At 38.3% G+C, this 21,003-nt stretch overlaps 1 protein-coding gene across 3 annotated transcripts in view; it reads right to left on the bottom strand.

The window, feature by feature from the left end:
• The window catches only part of CDKAL1 (CDKAL1 threonylcarbamoyladenosine tRNA methylthiotransferase), a 377,880-nt gene that overhangs the window by 355,793 nt on the left and 1,084 nt on the right, over positions 1–21,003 (bottom strand). For all 3 annotated transcript variants that reach the window (XM_088053806.1, XM_005525251.3, XM_014254558.2), the window contains exons 2-4: positions 20,235–20,272; positions 18,492–18,658; positions 15,457–15,569 (exon numbers count right to left, since the gene is read on the bottom strand). In XM_088053806.1, coding sequence (XP_087909932.1) covers positions 15,457–15,569; positions 18,492–18,658 — 280 coding nt within the window. In that variant the 5' untranslated portion in view covers positions 20,235–20,272. The remainder of the gene's footprint in view (positions 1–15,456; positions 15,570–18,491; positions 18,659–20,234; positions 20,273–21,003) is intronic.

Genomic DNA, 21,003 nt, shown 5'->3' with positions numbered 1-21,003 from the left:
ATATGGTTTGCAACATAGATGGCACATGTGTTTTCAATACTGGAATGTGTCTAAAGTAACTGGGTACAACTCAGTATCAAATACCACACAGTTTGTTTCACAAGTCACACGCTCCTTGATGTTAGCAAGACATTAACTAGTTCCACACTTTACACACATCGAAGTTATTCTTGATTTAGTTCCTCGTACCTGAAGTACATGTTAATGGGAGTGGAACTGCTTTTACAAAAAGCTAGACTGCATTAATGAAAATGAAAAAATTACAGCTATGAAAGCTTAAAACTAGGTTTTGCAGTGGTAAGAAACTGATTAGCAGGTATTTCTGTGTCTCAGGTCTCATAAAAACAACAAACCCAACCCTAGTCCAGAGGGCTTTTTCAATTTTTTTTCTTTTATACATATTTAACAAAATTTAGAAAAATGTTTACAGTTTGTATGAATTTTCCTTTTTTGTGTGTCCACCAACAGTAAGTTCAAAAAATGCAGACCCCTTCAATTACCTTCTTGAATCACAATTTGGGCACAGATCTCTAGAAAAGAAAAATAATGGTCCTTCGACAGGTTGTTCTTGCAAAGAAGTAAGAACCTATAATCAGTTCACATAAAATCGTTCATTTCCTTATAAAATCATTTTCCTGCAGAACCAAATTAACTGAAATACAGGAGGAAAGATCTCAGCTTGAATCTACTACATATTATTAATTCATCCTAGAAGCTGCCTTACTGCTTCAAACCAAAGGCTGTGAAAACCTGCAAAATAAGAAAAAGAATTATGTTAAACTAATTCTTACACATTTTAGACAAAAACTGAACTACCTCAGAAGCACTGCATCATGATCAGGGATCAGCAGTTATGGATATACTTCCTGGAGTTATGCACTGTTTTCTAAACTGAGGAAACTTTCACCAGAGTTTCAATAGATCTCCTTTGGTGTTCCACTGTTTAAAGATACAAACATCTAACTTTTGCCATCCAATCACATATTGCAAACCAATCCAGATCACCATGACTTCAACATCTTGAGTAACATATATGGTTAGAAACTACTTTTCATTTCATTCTGGTATGCAGTATTCCTAAGACCACTTCTTCAATACAAACGAGCTTTCCACAAAAAAAATGTGAAAAAAATGGTTCTAATAAAAGTTTTTGCTGCTAAAGAAAAGCAAACTTTTTTTTTTCTGCTCAATATTTCCTTAGAAATTTCCTGCTCAATACTTCCTTAGAATCTGCTAATATTTTCCTTTTCTTTTTTTTTTTAACCTACGTACTATGCCAAATATCACATCTGCCCTTTAGTATGTGCTAGGTAGCACACCTGGAACTTCAAGTACAAATTTATCAACTGATTTCAATTGGTGCCAGGAAGGTGAGTCAAACTAGAAATGTTGTATACACACAATGCAAATAATCACTGATACACCAGTCGAAGTGTGACCCAAGACAGCAACCAGCAAGATCTCAGGAAGTAAATAAAGAACATACTCTAACAAATAAATCCATGTAATCATTACTGTAAGAAACAACCACAGCATTCACCAACTTTATCTGTTCCCCCTTCCCAAAGAAAACAAGTAAAACACGCTTTAAAAATGGAAAAAAAAATAAATCATACATGCACACAGAAAACATGCAGTCTGGTAACATAAATGCCATTTTTGCACTTCACAGACCCTTTGGAGTTTGGTTGGGGGTTTTTTAATGATACTCATAACAAGCTGCAGCTGAAGCAAACTTTCTTCTTTTGCTGGAAGAATCCACATCTTTAAGAGATGCAAACTTTCCTGGTGTACGTACCTGAGACCCATGAAAATCTGCCTTGCCAAAATTTCTAAAATGTTTTTAAGCATGACAGTAAAGGAAACGGACTGCTTAGCACATTGTACCTCCCGCACAGTGAAAACCTCTTGCTAAGGCTGATCATTATGAAAAAACCTCACGCCATCCTGATTGGACACACAAAACCCTTGGCTGCATCACGTTGCAAGCGTCTTAGTACCACACCCAGAAAGCTTTATTTGGATATGATCTTTTCCATGAATGAATGACTACTTGCTTACAATTATATACCACACTCTGAAACCAAAAGTCCAATTTTAGGCTAGAAAAAAAGTTAAAACAATTTTAAACTTTCCCAGCTAAAATTCTGAAAATAAAGAAAATAAAGAGTTCATAAACTAGCATGAACATACACAGATGATGATCAATTAATAAAAATCATACAAATCCCTCTAATCTCAAAAGACTTTTATACTAATCACTGCTTCATTTCCTCTGCAACCATATTTGAAGTGACAGTGGATCTCATTTTTTCGGAATAATCTTCTAGGATATTTACACAAGAGTAATGTATGCAATGCTCCTGCATTATTAATGATTTCTGTGGGAAACGAATGAAAATTTTACCTCACTTGCTAGGGTTTCCTCTGAACTTTTGAGTCCTTTCAAGAAATGCAAAGCAGGGCCCTGAGCCAGGAGATCATTTGTAGAGGGATCAATTAAGTGACTAAATTGAAAATAAAATTCAACAAAATGGCATTTTTAACCTAAATGTTAATTTAAACGGTTCTCAAGAAGAGAGAATTTCGGTGCCAGCGCGGTCACACAGCTCCATCTAGCAGTGACTCACAGTACGGCAGTAACTGTGACACCGGGTTTGAGACTTATTTATAAATGTTTTTAAGTCCTCATTCATTTAAAGAAATTCAAAGGAACTAGGGAAGTGATCCTTACAACTGCTACAAGCAAACCTAAAGCTGAAGCTTTACAGACCGAATCTATGCCAGCCGCTGCAATTCTCTTCCCGTTGATAAATTCTGGCCTCATAAAAAGGAGAAGGTGTTAGAAACATCTTTGATAGAATTTTGCAGAAGTAATAAGCTTTCTAAAAATGATCTGGAAAAGCTAAGTAAGCATTAGTAGAACTCTTACTGTAATGTAGTCCTGCTGAGCTCTTTCTGCAAGTCAGACATCAAACTCTGATCTAATGTTTTTCCAACATTTTACCTTCACTTATTTTAAGTGGTGAAGATTTCTCTGCTCGTCATGACTAAAACGGTTGAAACATCTCAAGTTACATATGCCAACAAATTCAGAGTTTCTAACATACTGGGTGGGGGGAGGATCTTTTAAGGCCCCAACGAATGGCATCAAGATGGATTCTTTACCAGATCAAGTTGCACGAAATACTTGCAGAAATCTATCACAGCACAAAACACTAAAACAAAGCATTCCAAGTCTAAAGCTCTAATTTCACAAGCACATACTTTTAACTCAGCACAAGGAAGCCTTAGTGCTAAATGGAAGACAAACCATCTCTTGGTAAGCCATCTCTTGCCCACTCAGTGCAGGTAACGCTCTGCCTTCTTTCTCTCAATGTCTCTATGCATATGCATAGAGACTTAAAAAGATTTGCACTGAATCAAACCAAGGAACTAATATGATTTTACACTAAAATGGCCAAAAAATAAAACAAAAGATGCCAGAGTATTTTTGAAACTACAGTGGGGAAAAATAAAAGCAAATCATAGAAGTGTGATGAAAATCCTTGGCTTAGCGATTCAGTGTTAGTATTACTAAGAAAAGTTATTATGAAAAAGAGTGATGGCCCTAAAGGAGCTGTGAAAGCAAATTCTTAAAAAAAACCTGAATGTGACTCTATAAATTAGCAACATTCACTTGAGACACATCAAATAATGGAAGTAGAGAAGCAAGTCATTTTGACTAGGACAGTAACCAAGCTAGCACCAAGATGTCAACTTCCCCATCTTCAAACAGTTTTATTCCAAAAACTGTTTCCTGTAAATATTTTTTTCTGTGGATGTGTATTTCAGTATTTCTCATCTTATATAAAAACATAAGTCAATTATGACAGAGTTATTCTCTAACAGCGTGTGCTCAAGATTTCAGCTGTCCCGGGACCTAAATTTGAAGGTTTCATAAACTGTGTTTTGAATAAGGCAACAAACTCTTCCCTCCTCCACATTTATCAAAATTGTACATTCTAGATAAACATACTAATGTACTTGAAAATTGATGCAAATAAATAAACCCGATAATGTCCAGAGGAATGGAACAAGAAAGGCCAGAGCTCTAAAGAACAAAACCTATGAGAGAAGCTTTTAGGAATTAGATCTGTTTGGCCTAAACACAAGATGCCTATAGAGAGAAGGAATAACAGCATTCAAATATGTGAAAGGTTGCTATGCAGAAGAGAAGAATGTTCTCCATGCCCACTTGAGAACATACAGGCAGCTAAAGGTTTAACTGTGCTAAAAGGTATAGGTCACACACTCAGAAACACTTTTTTACCAGAAAGGTAGTTAATCATCCAAAAGGGGTTATGAATTCTCCATCACTGCAGGTTTATAACAGCCAGCTAAAACTAAAGCTCCTGAGTGGCCCAGCCCTGGGAAGGAGAGCTCACCAGGCCAGTTACCTTTTGGCCTATGATCATCGACAGAATGCAGCAGGTCTTAAGAGGAGGCTCCACCAGTCATGAACACAAACTTTCAACCTACTCCCTGCAAGTGGTGAGGGAAAACAGTTCCAGTTAAAATTCCTCTCCCAGTCCTCCTCAACGTTAGTTTACACCCCAGAACTAAACCCCTCTTCCTGCACCTGGCAGCTGGGCTGCCTACAGCAGGTGGGCAGCATCAGACTATGTGAATTCCTCCTCTCAAGTCACCTAAGAGCAGAGGCAAAGTTCACAGCCCCCTCCATTTATATGTAATTCTGCCTCAGTAAAGAGAGGAACCACTGACAACACTAAAACTGCACCTGTAAAAGAACTGGCAGCCATCTACAAAAGAAGACACTGGTTTTTTTTGCTCTGCTGTGTTTTTATTTGGAAAATCACAAACAGACTCAAAGACAATTCTGAACACGTAAGTTTTCCAACAACCCATTTTTAACAAAAAGACACAAGTGTCATGGCAAAAGACTTTGTGAAGAAAATTTCCTTCCTCTCAAGTTTCCTGGAGTTTGGGGTTTTATGAAAATCAAGACAAAAAAAAACCTTTAACAATCAGATTTTCCTCCTGTAACAGAAAATTCTGGTAGTGCTTTTCTTATTCTACTCTAGTGTTACAAAGAATATCTGGAACCATCAGCATTGTCTTACAAGGAAACTTGTTATTTTTTTTTATTTTCTAAGAAGACTTACAATCCATATTTGCTTGATATTATCCTTCCATCACTACCCATTATAAGACTCAAACTTCTAGTTAAATAACTACTGGATGCTCAAATTTACCATCATCCAATTGTGAGAAATGAACTTGTAAAAATTCGTAGAAATCTAAATAAATGTATATAACAATAATAATATAGAATATAAAGTACAGTGTGGCCCACAAGCCCTTCCCAGATCTAGTCGCGAATTCCCACTCAAAGGATAACGATCCTAGCCGGCGCCCATCAACGAAAAAGAATAGACAGGACAAGGATCATCAAGCTGACAGGGACAGGCTCGGTGCCCATCAACGGAAAAGAATAGACAGGACACGAATCATCAGGCTAACAGGGAAAGGCTCCGACGAGATACTCATCACCGGACCTGAACACCCCGCCTTGCAGGCCACCGTTGGGGGAAGCCATCAGGTAGACAAAAGGAAAAAGTCCAGCCGAGATATCCATCAGCTCCAACCCGGATCCAACCATCCCATCCAGATGGCCTGAACCACAATGAAATCAAGAAACACCCAGAACTTCTTTACATATGAGGAGACTCTGTCCGGACGTCCATTTGACTCTATTCTCCAACGCCAGGAAATCAATTCATACAACAATCAAGGACCGTTGGTGAATGGTGCCTGCCTGGAATTTGGCCTCAAGGCTAAAAATCCCTATAAAAACCCTGGACAGTCTACCCTCCTTCGTGGATTTGGGAACACCTATACCTTTGGGTATAGACCCCTGTCCACCCAGCGCTGCGCTGTTTGTTTTATTGTGGTTTTTCCTCATTGTTTATTTTTTTATAGAAATTGTTTTATAATAAATTGTTTTTTATTTAACCCAAATCTGCCTTTGCATTTATAACACAATGGTCTGCATCTTTACATTCACAAAGGAAAATTAACATTTCCAATGGGAAGTGAATTTTTCAAAGCATGATAAAGACAAGCAGAAAAGTGGCGACCCATGAACAAACAACAGAATTTCAAAAGTCAACTACCACTTAGGGAATCAATCACAAACAAGCACACTTTCACCCTTAAAACTCAGCCAACAAAAGCTGCACGTCCAAAATGCCTAATAAAATCCACAGTCAAGCGCTCTGTCTTCTATTAAATTGCAAGCCAAAAAAATCACTTCTCTATACACCAGTTGGTCTTCTACCAATCATCAGCAAATTCAGTTTTGGCACAATTAACTCAAAGTCCATTTATAGTTATCCAAGACAAAGTTCCTGCTTAGCTTATTTTTGTAAGCAAATTCCAAAGCCAGGGATTTGAGACAAAAGCTAATGTCTTCTGCTTAAATAGCCTGTTCCTCAGCCCCAATACCCAACTAACTCCAACTGCTAGCACACAAAAGCTACAGGATTCGCAAGCAGCAAATTCAAGATTGATGGATGCACATTTCTGCAGGCCCATCACGCCCTGGCTAAACACAAGTGTTGGAAAGACTGCACCAGCTCAGTCAGCTTAAGGTCCCCATGGGTGCTGTTTGGCCACAACAGCTATCCCACTTTCCCCAAGTGGTTGAAAATAGCACAAAAGTCACAAAAACTGGACAGGACAAGGCCAACGTTTCCTATGAACAGCAGAATCAGGTTATGACAATATAAAGCATTCTAATGCACAGTTTTATGATGCAATAAAGTCATTTCTCTGCACATCCTGAGATGCAGAGCAGCCTTACCACTTCTCTCAGGGTGAGAAGACTCACTATCTAGTATCGCTGAGGCCAAACAATTACTCTGTTTCTGTGAAACATTATGAGCCTGTGCATAACTTGCTTGATTTCAAATTAGGCTTTGGAGCACAGCAATGCCAGAAAAGAGCAGGACTGAATGGTTATTCCATGAATACTGCAAGGAAGATACAGGTCACATGGGAGTCTGCTCCAGCTTTGCTTCAGATGGCAGCACAGTGTCATTTCACTATCACAGAGCTCCTTCCCTGCTAACTTAAGGGCTTCCTGGGGTACAGTTCTACTGCCCCAAGAGATACAAGGGACAGATTGACCCTTGACAACTTGTCTCCACTATTCCAAACATCATTCAAAAGATTGCACAAAACTAAATTTAAAATATTTAGATGGAAAAAGCAAGAAAATTATACAACTCAGAAGTTCTTGACGATAAGCTCAAGAAAATGATATGCAGTCAACATGAACAAATTTTTTAAAAAAATAAGTACTTCCACAAACCTTAAGTTAAACACAGAAAATACACAAGCTAAATATGCAGCTAGGCTTTACCCACAGTCAGCTTAGGATGTTAATTCAAAGCAGGTGGCATTTTCCCTCAAAAAACATATTAAATCACAAGCTATATGTTTAGAATTTGCTTGAACAAATGAAAAAGCTAGCTTTGGAAACTTAGGATAACACCACTCTAGTGACAAGTCACCAAATGCTAGGCCTAACAAGCTGTTAGGCACCCAAACAATTAAATACTGATGTTCAACCTGAATGTCATCTGCCTTTACACTCACAGTTTTATTTGTGCTGTAGTTATGCGGCAGTTATACTACTATATTGTTATATAGTATATATATAATAAAATAATATATATTACTATACTATATTATACTACTGTACTACTTTCAACAAGTAGTGTTTGTTCAGTAGTCCTTACAGTTTTCAGTGTCTTGGTGAAATACACACCGTGTTCATAAGATTATTAAACAAATTTTTAACCATTCCTCAAACAAAACAATATGTGGACCATTATAAGCAAACTCCTCAAACGATGTTTCAAAGAGAAGTCTGTATACAAAAGTAACCCAGCCTACCCAGACCAGCAAAAATAAAGCAAAGCGGAATTCCAAATGGAATAGTTCTTCAAAAAGGTGCATTTAGGCAATTACACTTCATGAATCTCACCTCCTTAACACAGACTCTCTAGGAGGGAAACTGAGTCCAACAAAAAACTTAACCGGAGCTAAAAAGTGGTAACTCTTGAGACAAAACAGAAGTATAAAACACAGACCTTCATAATCAAAGCAAATAAGCAAAGTTGCCAATTAAAGCAGCACAAGATCAGAATGACAGAAAATAACTTAAAGCGGGTTTACTGAAATGCTTAAGGCTGTACTTGAAAGGCGCCTAACGCACTTCATTCAGTTCGCTGGTTGCGACTCGAGCAGGGCTGGGCAGGTCCGCGGCGCAGCCCGCACTCCTGGGGTACTGCTGCCCCCTCTCGGCTGCTCCCGGCACGGCAGCACCGCGCCAAGGCTCCTGCCCAGCCCCACTGCAGGGCGCGCCTCACCTTTCGAACCTTCTCCAGCTGGAAAAAGCCTCAACTATTTCATACATTACCTTATCCCAACTGTGTGTGCGCGTGACCGCTGTATAAACATTCTTTTAGAAAGAAACCAGAAGGGTAATGTCCAAACTCGCTCATACAGCCAAGCGGGCCTGGGGAGACACAGAGCTGTATCCCAATTTGTGTCTATTATCTGTTTTAGTGCATTTCTACTGTCTCCAGCCAGCCTCCATAATCACACAGCAGTCTTTTCTCTAGTATGCCCTCAGGCCTAGCAGAGGAGAACAACACAGATGAATATTCTGTATTTGGAGACACAGAAGTTTGAGTTGTGCTACATGCAAAATTCTTAAAAGCAACAAGCCAGAAAGCAACTCGCCCAGGCTCACCTTGCTCCCCAGAGTAACTTATAGCAATTCACATACAGAGGCATCCACATTGCAACTGACAAAAAAGCATTCACAAAATATATGAAAAGCATCTTAATGCAAAGCTGTGACCATGGCAAGCTTCAAGAACTCTGTCCTCCTTGGCAACTAAACTTCATCCTTTCTAGCAAATGAAACTGTATCCAAAATGAAGCAAAAGCCTGCAGTGAACATTAACCCTCCCCACTATTCCCCCAGTCATCCAGGGTAACAAACAAATCCTTTTAAAGTGCTCCTACAAATGTTCCAGATCAAAATATAATCCTGCTCCTACCTCTGAGAGTACATGGTCAAAGAAATCTCTTCAGCTTATTAAAAAATGGTCTGTTCTCCCATTAGCTTTTATAAATCTACTACAAATTTTCCTTAAGCATGAAGGAACTGTGAAACGTGAAACTAATGTCTCTGTAGAACACCCTACAAAGCTCCTCATCATCTGCGTGTTTATGCTGAACTCACTTCATCACTGTTATTTACGCTTCATTTGCTAATTGCTTAACCATCTACTACAAGGACATATTCCACACAGGAGGATGGATGTTACCAGGAGTTGAAATTTACCTTTCATGGTTCAATCCCTTTCAAATTCATTCTTCTGGATTACATAAAATTCAGCATTGCCAGATCTAAACTCCATTGCACAACCACCAGAGCATGTGGCCAATGCTCTGTCACTAAAATTAACCCTAAACATGTCATGCATGCTTAAATTTACCTATGTGAACTCTCTAGAAGTGTCCCTGAAGATAGGGTGCACATAGGATTTATTAGGTTCTTCAGCATGATCCCAACTTTCAGTTGCCTGCCCAATGATTGTGAAATAAGAACACTGAAAGAGAAAAACAAACAAAAACAAACAAACAAAAAGAAAACCATTCACAGATGAATAGACAATTTTAAAGAGGATAAAGAAAGACAGTACACACTTGTCATATCAAGCACTAATGGCAGTGATGTCATCATGAGGAGAAAACAGACTCTAGTTCTTATCTAGTTCTCCCATAAACAGGGGACAGACACATTTCCCAGTTTGAGAACTCAGAGTTCTATCCTGTACCGGAGACAACATCCTCAAAGCTGGACTCCCCACTTAACAGAAAGTTGCCCAACAGGAATAAGAAGTTGATACTGAGGAAGCCGAGGTAGGAAAAACTCACCACAAAGAGGTCATGTATCTTGCACTGTGCTACAAGTCAGAAGTGATAAGTTAACAGAAGTCTAGCCACACACGGGTTAGGAAGTTTTACAGGGAACACTGGAGCAGTAATACACAGCTGCCAAAGCCACAATTATACGTTAGTTTACAGAGACTTAGGGAACATGCAGTGCTGCAGATGAGTCACAGCATGATGCTGTATGAACTCTACACTGCAAGAAACCATCCCAACAATATCCAGACTCATTGTCCCCCTCACTGGCTTATAGGACACTTCTCGATGCACTGGGAATATCCATTCCTTCCAAAGAACTGTGAAATCTTGATTGTCTACAGTTGTGCAACTCCATCTGCTAGATCCCATGAGCCTCACCTGTTTTCTTCCCTGCTATGTCCCATTTCACCCTCTCTCCTCATCCTCCTAACCGTCTCACCATAAAAGTTTCAGATTTTAAAAAGAAGAAAACCTTCACACCCACATCCCAAGTATTCCCATACTAACTGCATGTCAGAGCACACTTTTCTAGCCTGAGCACCAAGAATCAACACACAAAACAAACGCATGACAAGCAGCAACTCCGATCTTCTAATACCAGGAATCTGCACCACTGGAACTGTAAGGCAATTATCTCAACACAACAGATACAGAAAGAAGTTACCTTACTGCCTTGCTCAGCACCAACTCTACAAGTTATAGACAATGAGGGAACTTTTCACTGAGGGTACAATACACCAGAATTTCCTTCTATGTTCACTTTTCTCCATTGCTCAGCTGCTTTAGAGACAGTTTCATGACTGAAGTGTTGTAGAGAAAACAGAAACACCTCTTTTCAACAGAAAAGTAGTGTAGGGTATTTTGCGTATTTAAGCATACACCATGCATACCCTGCCCTCAAAAAAAGATTGTAAATTATCTTTTATTTGGATTTTTTTTTTTTAAACTGGAACTGCACTCACAACTGTTTGAAAAGTACAAATCCAAACATAAGGACAAACCTTGAATTCTCTGACAGATAAGGCACTTAATGAGCAGCTAATAATGATTTGTCTTTTAGCTTAATAAAGAATACCAAAAATACCTCACAATGAGGATGGCTCACCCCAAAAACTGCACAGTAGTCATTACCATTTTATGTGATACTTATGAAGGAACACAGGAGCATTATCAGCAGGGTGCAGAACAAAAAATGGAAAGACCAACTGCTGATTCTGAACAAGTAAAAGCATACACTGGAAACCAGCAGAGATCTTAGTCAAAATACTTCATCAAACACTATGTAGGCTGCAGAGAGCTTATTTCAATAATACAGTAACCTATTAAAGAGGTCTCTAAAACAATAAATAAATCAAAATCTAGTATTAATATTTTATTGTGTTGTACAAAAGTACTTTTAAAACAACACTTGAAAGAAAGGACCATATTCAGAAGCGATTCACAACCCATGTATCAATACCTCTACAATCTTAGTAATTTTCTTTATTTTGCACTTGGATGAATAAAACTCATGTTGCAGCATGCTTTGCTGCGTCTGTATGGGGATGACCAAAGTCTACACAAGCATGGCTTATGCAACACAGTGAACACAAGACAATGCCTTTGAACGCTGAAGTCCATTTTAGATTGTAGCACCTCATCTGCTTTTCAACAGCAGACTCTTTCCTTTTACACCTGTCTTCTTTTCAACATGAGGTCTTATGGAGATCGTTTTTTCTTCCTTGTCTTCTTCCTTCTTTCTTCTACTCAAATGTGTTGTTTAAGCAGATGGAGAGTAAATGATACCTCAGTTATAGCCACTGGTAAGCAAAACTGACAAGTGTTTAGGAAATTAATAAGTAGTAGAGGCAAAACACCTCAGATCCTTTCTTTAACAGGATTTCAAAATATTACTTCATATTTGCTTTAGAGAAATATATAAATTCTCTGCACAGGGAGTTACAGAGCTGTAAGACATAACTCAGCCTACAAATACTAAAATTCAGTAAGAATTCAACAAGAATTGACTAGTCTCACTGATACAAGCCCTGCCAACTAAACACAATAATGGAGTGAGCTCTACACAGCAACTTTCCACCCAAACACAGTTACAGAAGAAATTTCTGAGACAGTGAATAGGATGCCTGAATTAATTTTAAATTAGTCTAAAACTGCATAAGTAAAGCTAAAGGTCTGTAACATAACCCAGTTTCTAAGTGCTACATCAAAGCCAAGCCCACTGAATTAGCAGAAACAATTATTGTTTGTAGAATCCCATGCTAGAGAAGGAGTATGTTCAGTGCTCGCATTTATTTCTAAAATACACAAAATTGTAGTGCAGATAAACTGTGACTGGTTTAGCCTCACTGAATGTTTAATAACAGGTTTTGCTCCGTCTTCCTAAAAGAGAAAGTATTCATTTTTTCTGGTATTTCTAAGTTACTAGCAGTGCCTTTCCTGCCCCCAGCATGTTTTACAATGGCTGAGGAGGGAAGGCTTTGGACCTGAACAGCCCTGAACCAGAAGCAATCTGTACGAAGTAACAAGTATATTTAAATGTCTTGATCTATCAAAATGCATACAAAGCTGGGCCACAACCCATTAATTTCACAGAACTAGAAACATACAGATGTCAACATATGTAAATACAACTACCCACTTCAGAAGTCAAAGCATTCTATGTCTGACTATACATGTGCAGTTCCATTTTTCAGAGAGAAAGTGCAGCTACATGGCAAACATACTGAACTCCCTTCCCAAACAAAAATCTTCCTCACAATATTTGAAAGCTCCCAGCTCGCCCACTTCCTGTTTTTCACAGCAGGCATTACTCGTCTGTACCATGAGAGTTTCTTCCTCCAGGGCGTATCTCACAGGGAGCACTCCAGCAGGTCTGCAGGCATGTCTAAACTATACAGCAAGTCATGCTGCCAAGAAACCAAAACCAGTTTTAGAACCAGTAAAGCCACCATCAGCTACACCGTTTTCAGAATATGAACAAGTACCCATGGTACAGCCCTACACTGATAGCAGCTGGTCCACACATTTCTGTGTGGCTCAGGCTCACAAAGGAGCTTTGTGTTCCCACAGGATGGTATGCAAGATTTGTTCAGAATGCTGCCCACCTTCACGCTGTAAAAGTAGATACAAAAATAGGTTCAGCTCTTCTGCTGGCTTCCCTTTGCCTATTTTTAAGCTGATGCAGTCCCTGACTTTTAATCACCATTGCTGATATTGCAGTATCTGTATATTGCTGATTCACACTCTGGTCTCTCTGCAGACAGAGGAAATCTTTGCTGTAAAAAGCACAGCCATCAGTTTTCACCTTTGGATACAGACACTCCCAGAAACAACAAAGAGTGCTTGTACAGAAAGAACATTTTTGAAACACATGAAAAGCAAGGAGGACATTATATCCATGTTCCATTTCAGATAAGTCAACTTGTAAGGCAGGTTGCATTGTTACAACTTCCAGTTAGCAACAGGAGTCTGATGCTGTTTTTCTTCCTTCTGTATTTCTTTCCAATCTTGCAATTAGACAAAAGACACTAGAAACAGTGCTTGACTCCTTCATAATGCAGCAATAACTGCAAGTAAAGTTCACATCTTATTTTCTAAAGCCAGAACTTTATTCCAGTGTTTTTTCAATAAGTATTGTCTCAAACGCTTAGGAACATGTAGGAAATAGGCTAATCCTAACACTTTTATTTAAGGAATAGCTGTCCAAGACACTGTGACAACAATTTTTCATCTTATTGAGCATTTCTATCATCTTTTCCCCAAGATTTTAACAGTTTTGCGTAAAACTAATGAATTCTAGCAACACATGAATTGATTTACAAAATAGCTCTTACAAAACATTTTCTTCTTATCTTTTGCATACCATAAACAATATTAAGTTTAATTTCAAGAAATGTTTGACATTTGGATCACATTAAGCAACAGTTACTATTTACAGAGTAGCTGCTTCACTGTATAGGACAGAAAGATTAAATCCCTATGTGACATTCTATCTGAACTTCCCAAATGACTTAATATAAAAAAAGACAAACATGCTTTCCTAAGAACAGATTGACAAGAATTACTTAACTTCAAAAAGAAGAAACTACACTGCATAATTTCTGCCTATCACCTAGCATTGAGGTTTTTTTGTTTGTGCCATTTAATGTGTGTACATACATTAGCATAAACTAAATCAAGACTTAGATTTAATAATGACTAGAAACTAGAGGTCAATTTCATATACAACTACCAAACTTGCTCTGGGATTCCTCCCCCAGCAAGTGCAACTTTTACTAGGTTTTTAGTTCTCGGTTTCAGGTTCTAGATGCAGACTTATTTCTATTCTAATGTTGTAAACATTTAATTTTCTAAAAAGATATGGTATCAAAAATTTAAGGTAGCTCCTTCCTGAACTGCACTTCCATCTTTCCTACATCTCTCCAGTAAAATTCCAAGAGCACAGAACGGCCATCTGAACCTTGACAAGCCAAAAGTAGCTTCTGGAACAATATGCATTTGAACAACTACGGCAAAGAGGAATTAAATTTAAGAAAGCCATAATGAGAACATATTTACAATCTTATACAAAGAGCTGCCACAAATAAGGTTTTCTGGGACAGCACTCCACTTATCTGTGGAAAGAGCATACCTACACCAGAGCTGTACTACGAATTTAATAATCTGGGTTCCCTAAAACAATTCAGCACTTGAATAATTCAGCGTCTTATTTCTACGTAAGAAAGATCAACAGCAGTAAAGGAAAATGAGATGCTTAATTTAATAAAAACTGTTTAACAGTGTCATGACATGTTCAAGAAAAGAAACAGCCATTCTTGAAATCAGGATTGTTTTTAGAAAACTGTCAGGACAGACAACATTGTAGTCTTTCAGCCTACAAGTTTAGGTGCAAGACACACCTGAACTTGAATGAATTAATAAAATTTAAGTTTCTGTTTTGACTAGTCAAAAGCTACACAAAAGTATTAAGATAACACTTGCTTATTGAAACATGGTATTAATCCAACTTTTCAACTTTTTTGTCAGCATATTTTGCATTAATGAGATGGAATGTGGTCAGCATAACCACAAGTTCAGGGGTATTTTTAGGATTGGGGAGGCATCAACTACAGTTAAAAACAAGAATTAATATATTTCCCATCCACTGTTATGAAAACTTTTCAATTCAGTTTAGCAAGTAAAACACCAAAAAAAGGCACTGAATGACATCTATCTGATGTTTACCCTGATATCAAGAAAATCTAACCATTCTGAAAGCACTCATCCTGTAATCATTCTGCTTAATGCCACGAAAACACTTTACCTCCTCACCATCCGATCAGAAAGGGATCAGAAGAGGATTTTTAAAAGCATAATTAAGACTGAAAACATTTGATGACAGCTTGACAGCTCTGAACATTCACCCCAGAAAAACTGAATTACAGGGCTCACTCATACTGTTACCTGTAATTTTGTATCCATATGCAGCCAGCTGCCCAGCCATGTATTCACCATCTGAATTATTGTGAGAACACCCCCATGTACGAATCCAGATTTTCTGAACACCAGGAATAATGCTGTCAAGTAAAAACAAATGAGAAATGCAAGTTAAATGATGAACAAGCTTCCCTTTTAAGCACGCTGAATGGACTGAATGAACTGTAATTCTTCGAACATAAAATAAGCAATGCAAACAGTAACAACTCCAGAACAGCTGAGGCAAAACAGTTATTATGTGATTTTAGTGTAACAGGTCTTGCAGGGACAGAGTAACATAAACCCATATAGGGCTGTGTTTTGCATTTGTGACTGGAACAGTGTTAACACACCAGTGTTTCAGCTGTCATGGGACAGTGCTTGCTTCTCACTGTGCTCCATCCCACCACTAGCAGGCTGCAGATGGACAACAGGTTGGGAGGAACATGACCAGAATAGCTGACCACCAGGATAATTCATTCCAGATGACATCATGTTCAACAATAAAAGCTGTGAGTTTGGTCTTTCCAAAATAGCCATTGTTCTGAGACTGGTTGGGTACCAGTCTGCTTGTGGGAGGTGGCAAATGGCTGCTTTTACATCACTTGGGGTTTTTCCCTGCTCCTTCCTTCACTTTATCTGTCTTCATCTCAACCCACAAGTTTTCTCACTTTTACTCTTCCAGTTCTCTCCCTTGTGGTAGAGTCAATCCACCACAACTAGCAAGAAAAGAGATAGAAAAGAGTTTTAGCATGAAGAAGGTGCAGGAGCTGTAGGGTAACAACAGATTCAGTACACTGCAGTTATGTTAAAGCAACAACAAAAACCCCAACAAAACACACAAATAAACACCAAAGAAAAAAAAAATCCCTAACTTAAATTCCCCAACTTTCTCAAAATTATTGTATCATGTAACAAATAACCTTCGAGTAACAGCACTGAAATTAGGCCACCAGTGAACAAACTGCGACCTTTTGGTATTATGGCATGCATTGACTGTAGTTCCCTCCACACAAGCCAGCTCTGTAAATTAACATGATGGCCACCAGCCGCACAAACAGTGGAAAGCCCCCATCACAACCCTTCTGGGCTACAGAAGCAGCATGGCAGACATGCACTGTGGAGCTAGCACATACAAGGCTCCAAAAACCAACAAAAAGTTCTGTAAGAAGCTCTCACTGAAATTCCTGGGATAACTGCCAATGAGCTAAAGATGCCAGTACAAGAACACTACACATCCTGGAACACAATACTGCACCCTGCCTACAGCTTTTTTTTTTTCCCCTCCCCCCTCCACACTTCTTTTTTAACAGCCACTTCCCCTAGCTAAAAATAGAAATTTGTTGATGGAACTTTAATGATCATTAACTGTAAACACAGGGTATTTAGACTTCCTGCTGTCTAAACAACACATGTTCAATGTGCCTTCTTGGGTAGAACACTAAAACACAGCCTGCTAGAGAATATATAGTACCTGAACGCTTTGGGAGGTGAAGTAGTTGTGAGAAGTATCTACAGAGCACCAGTTCAGCTGTCCATACATTACTGGCAGACTGGGGCCAATGCACTTTTAGGGGCATGTGGATAAAGATGCATTGTTATGCTTATAAAATCTCTTTTGAGTGGAAACCCTCAGGATTTTATTTCTGCACAGGAAATTAAATTTCCATACACAATTTAGTTTCATCTTTATCATCTAGGGAAATTTTATCCACCAACTTGAAACTAATGCGTGAAAAAAAGAAAAAAAGAAAAAAAAAAAAAACAAAAAACAAACCAGATCTCAGACCTGCAGTAGAAACTATAATCAATAACTGAGTTGACCTATACTCTAATCAATTCCACTGCAGCAGAAAGTTGATTCAGTCCTTATGGAAATCACAAGTAGGAAAAATGCGAAGATGCATTTCGTGCTTACTGCATACTATTTCCACTGAAATAAAACAGCAAGCTCAAAAGAAGTTTCACCATGTCACTTGCAGGATGTACACACAAAAAGTACAGCCTTTGCAAATCCCAAGATGCAGAAAACGGGTTGAAAGACTGAAACAAGGATGTACCTTTCATGAAAAGAGACTGAGTCAAGGAATAAACTGTTCAGCACAATGAGCATACACAAGTCCTTGGGCCCTGACAGGATGCACAGGAGAAACAGGGACATACTGGAGACAGTCCAACAAAGGGCCACAAAGATAATAAAGGGATTGGAATATGCCTCAGATATGGCTCAGAGTGCCAGGACTCTTTTGCCTGGAGAAGGCTCAAGGTGATCTCATCAAAGTATATAAATACCTGAAGAGAGAGTGCAAAGAAGGCAGAGCATGATTTTTTTCAGTGGTGCCCAGTGACTGGACCAGAGGCAACAGGCACAAACTGAAACATGGGAGGCTCCCTCTGAACATCAGAAAACACCTTTTTCACTCTAAGAATGACCAAGAACTGGCACAGGTTATTCAGGGAGACTGTAGAATATCCATCTCCTGGAGATGCTAAAGAACTACCTAGTCAGAATCCTGCCAACTGGTTCTTTGTGGCAGTGCTCATGCAGTGGGTTTGGAAAAGATGACCTTCCAACTCCAACCCTTTTGAAACGCTCAGGATTTTGTTCCTATTTCTCATTTCAGATGTCAAAAGGCTGCTCCAGAACTGCATTTTGAAGAGCTCAGATTATATTTAGATAATTAAGTGTTTTAATTAATTGTGTTTAGGTAATTACACAGACAATTTTTCAGAAATCTTTTACATAAAAACATAACAGAAACCATTTTCCCAGTCTGATTATTCCATTCATCAACATCTCAGTAATAACGGCTTTCTACAGAAAATCTGTCTAGGAAAAGAAATTTTCTTAGGATTTATTATTTATTCTCTCTACATTCTGTAAGGACTATTTAACTCACTTTTACCTTGTACACAGATTTCACATTAAGATATAGCACAATCTTCCACCTTATTTTTAAATGCTTACAAGCACATATGAGATTCAAGAAAAGCACTGACACAGGGTCGATGTAAGACTTCACCTGTCACTTGGAGGCTCATCATCTGTCTGAACGATTTTTTGGGAGTTGCGTTTTCGCACTTTGGGAAAAACATTCCTTCTCACAAACTGCCGATCGTGTGGCTTCAAATCTTCTGCTGACACGATGTCTTCGATATCCTCAAGCACTGACTCACAGGCAGCAGGCATCTTCAAGAAGTGTTGGAGAAGATTGGCATTAGGAAAGCATTTGAATACAAAACCAAGGCCACGTATCTACTGCACATTTCTCATAGAAGAGTCAGATATATCTCTAAGCATATGTGCAGTATATCACACACATGACATATCCACTATCAGAGACATTTCCTGAATGCCCTCTTCCCCTGATACCTCCAACACAAGCAGGGAGAAAGTCACAAACTATACAGATTCTTAAGGGCTCATTTATAAATCATCTGTACCTTGTCATCTCCCAATTCAAAACCCCTTCATCTCCTCTGACACGACACATCCAAGATACAGGTAATTTTAATCATGTCAGCATCATAATAAATAGTGAGCTCATGTTGTATGATGGATGTATTTCCACTCACATCACAGAAGAAGAATGAAAGGCACAGAACCCAAGTAACTGCTTCAGAGGCCATTCTGGCTCTCTTATTTGTGAGTGGACACTACCCAAATATGTTTTCACTGTCCTTCTGAAAACAAATTAAACTATTCCTAGAACTCCTGATCCCACAGGCCTTTCATCTGAACTAGTTCATTCACTGGGACAGTAAAATAAAAATGTCTTTTTTCAGGTACAAAATGTTAAACAACTGTGTCTAACTAAAAAAAATAAATATACTATAATCTGGCTAGAATAATACATTAAAAGATTGCTAATATCTAATTTTATTTTCCACAAGAAACTAAATATATTTATGCATATGTATCTCCCAGCAGATGTGAAAATCCAGATTAGTATTCAAGATTCAAAAAAAGCCTTTTGCTAGAAGATTCTATAAAAAGAGTTAGTGTGTTAATTACACACCACACTGTGCTGTAACTCCTACTTAGAATAAAGTCTGAAGTACCATTGGAAACTCAGGTGTTTTACATAAACCAACAGTTTACTAAGGAAATCATACAAGGGTATTTCAAAGTTTACAGGGAAAACACAACACTTTCCTGACAATGAAGAAGGAAAAAACAAGGCTGTAATTTCTTTAAAATTAGACTTCAGGAACTGAAGACTTGCTACAGGCATAAAAACACTTCCACATGTTGCAAACGAAGTACTGAAGAACATAAGAAGTTAAACACCCATGCATTTTCCCAGCATGTGTCCTTCAGTCAATCTTGCAAAATATACTTAAAAAAATTCATGTAAGCTGAACCATCACACATCTGCATTTAACTTAAAAAGGAAAAGAATGTCACAAAGAGGATGCATCTGCCCTAGATACTTAGGCAATTAGCATTCTTCTAAATTAAAAAAAAACAGGATCTATACAATTATGCTGCAAAAGGTGAAGAAAAATAAACATTTGTAGAAAGTCTAGCAATAAAGAATATGAGGGAAAGGCGACATCTCTTACACTAATTTGCATCACTGAGAATATGTACAAATAGGTAGTTATCAAATCAATATCTGGAAGGGAATAAAAAATTTTGATTTCTTGTTTTTTCTCTCTTACAGAAAAATATCCAATGCAATGGAGCAGCTGGAAAAACAAATAAGCTTAGCTTATTTCAGTGACCCATGGAAGAAAGAATACAGCCAAAATAAAAATCCTACCTTTTTAAGCAAGGTCTAAATCCTCTTGGACAGTAAACCTGGGGGGTGGGGGAGGTAAGGAGGAGGAAAAGGAAAAAAGACAGGGCATGAACAAGCAGAACTAGCGGACAGAAAACCATGAATTCATGTTATTGTCCAACAAGCACTCATCCTCCCTTTGCAGAAATACATTCCTTGCTCAGTTTGACATCATGTGGATACACGCTGGCTGGTTGGCAAGGTGGAAGAGTTCCCATGTTTTCCCTGTCTCCTGAGCAGGGACACTGTTCTTTTTATCCTTCTTCCATAGAGTTTTTTTTTCAAAGTCAGATGTATTTATCTCAGACTTCCTCCAAATTATGCCTTCAATCAGTTTAAAATTTTGAATGAAAGAAGGGAGAAAGATTAAGAGTAAATTTTAGTTCAAGTCATTCACATTTTTTTTTTAATTAAAACACTGTGAAGTTATTTTAAAACAAATTACTTGATATCTGCACTTGTTCCATATGCATGCATGAGATCTCCTTCACAAGGAAAAAAAAAATAAAGACAGATTCCTGCAGTTATTCTCGTAGACTGACTGAAATAAGAAGCGATAGCAAAATTAGAAGTTAATGTATGCTTCTCATACAGCCAAGCTGCACCTACAGAACTTTGCATTTATTAAAAAAATGTTAGCAAGCAAATAAAAAACTAGAGCTGTTTCAGCAACTTGTCACAAATACAACTTCCCTTGTGTCAGTCTGGTTTGGTCAACCCTCCTCAATCGCCTTGCACATACCAATGGAGG

The sequence above is a fragment of the Pseudopodoces humilis genome, chromosome 1, assembly GCF_049639895.1.
Source record: "Pseudopodoces humilis isolate 2021_Gansu_Grassland_sample_001 chromosome 1, ASM4963989v1, whole genome shotgun sequence".
Lineage (NCBI taxonomy): Eukaryota > Metazoa > Chordata > Aves > Passeriformes > Paridae > Pseudopodoces > Pseudopodoces humilis.
Note: the sequence above shows the minus strand (reverse complement) of the source record. Positions and strands in the feature narration are given on the sequence as shown.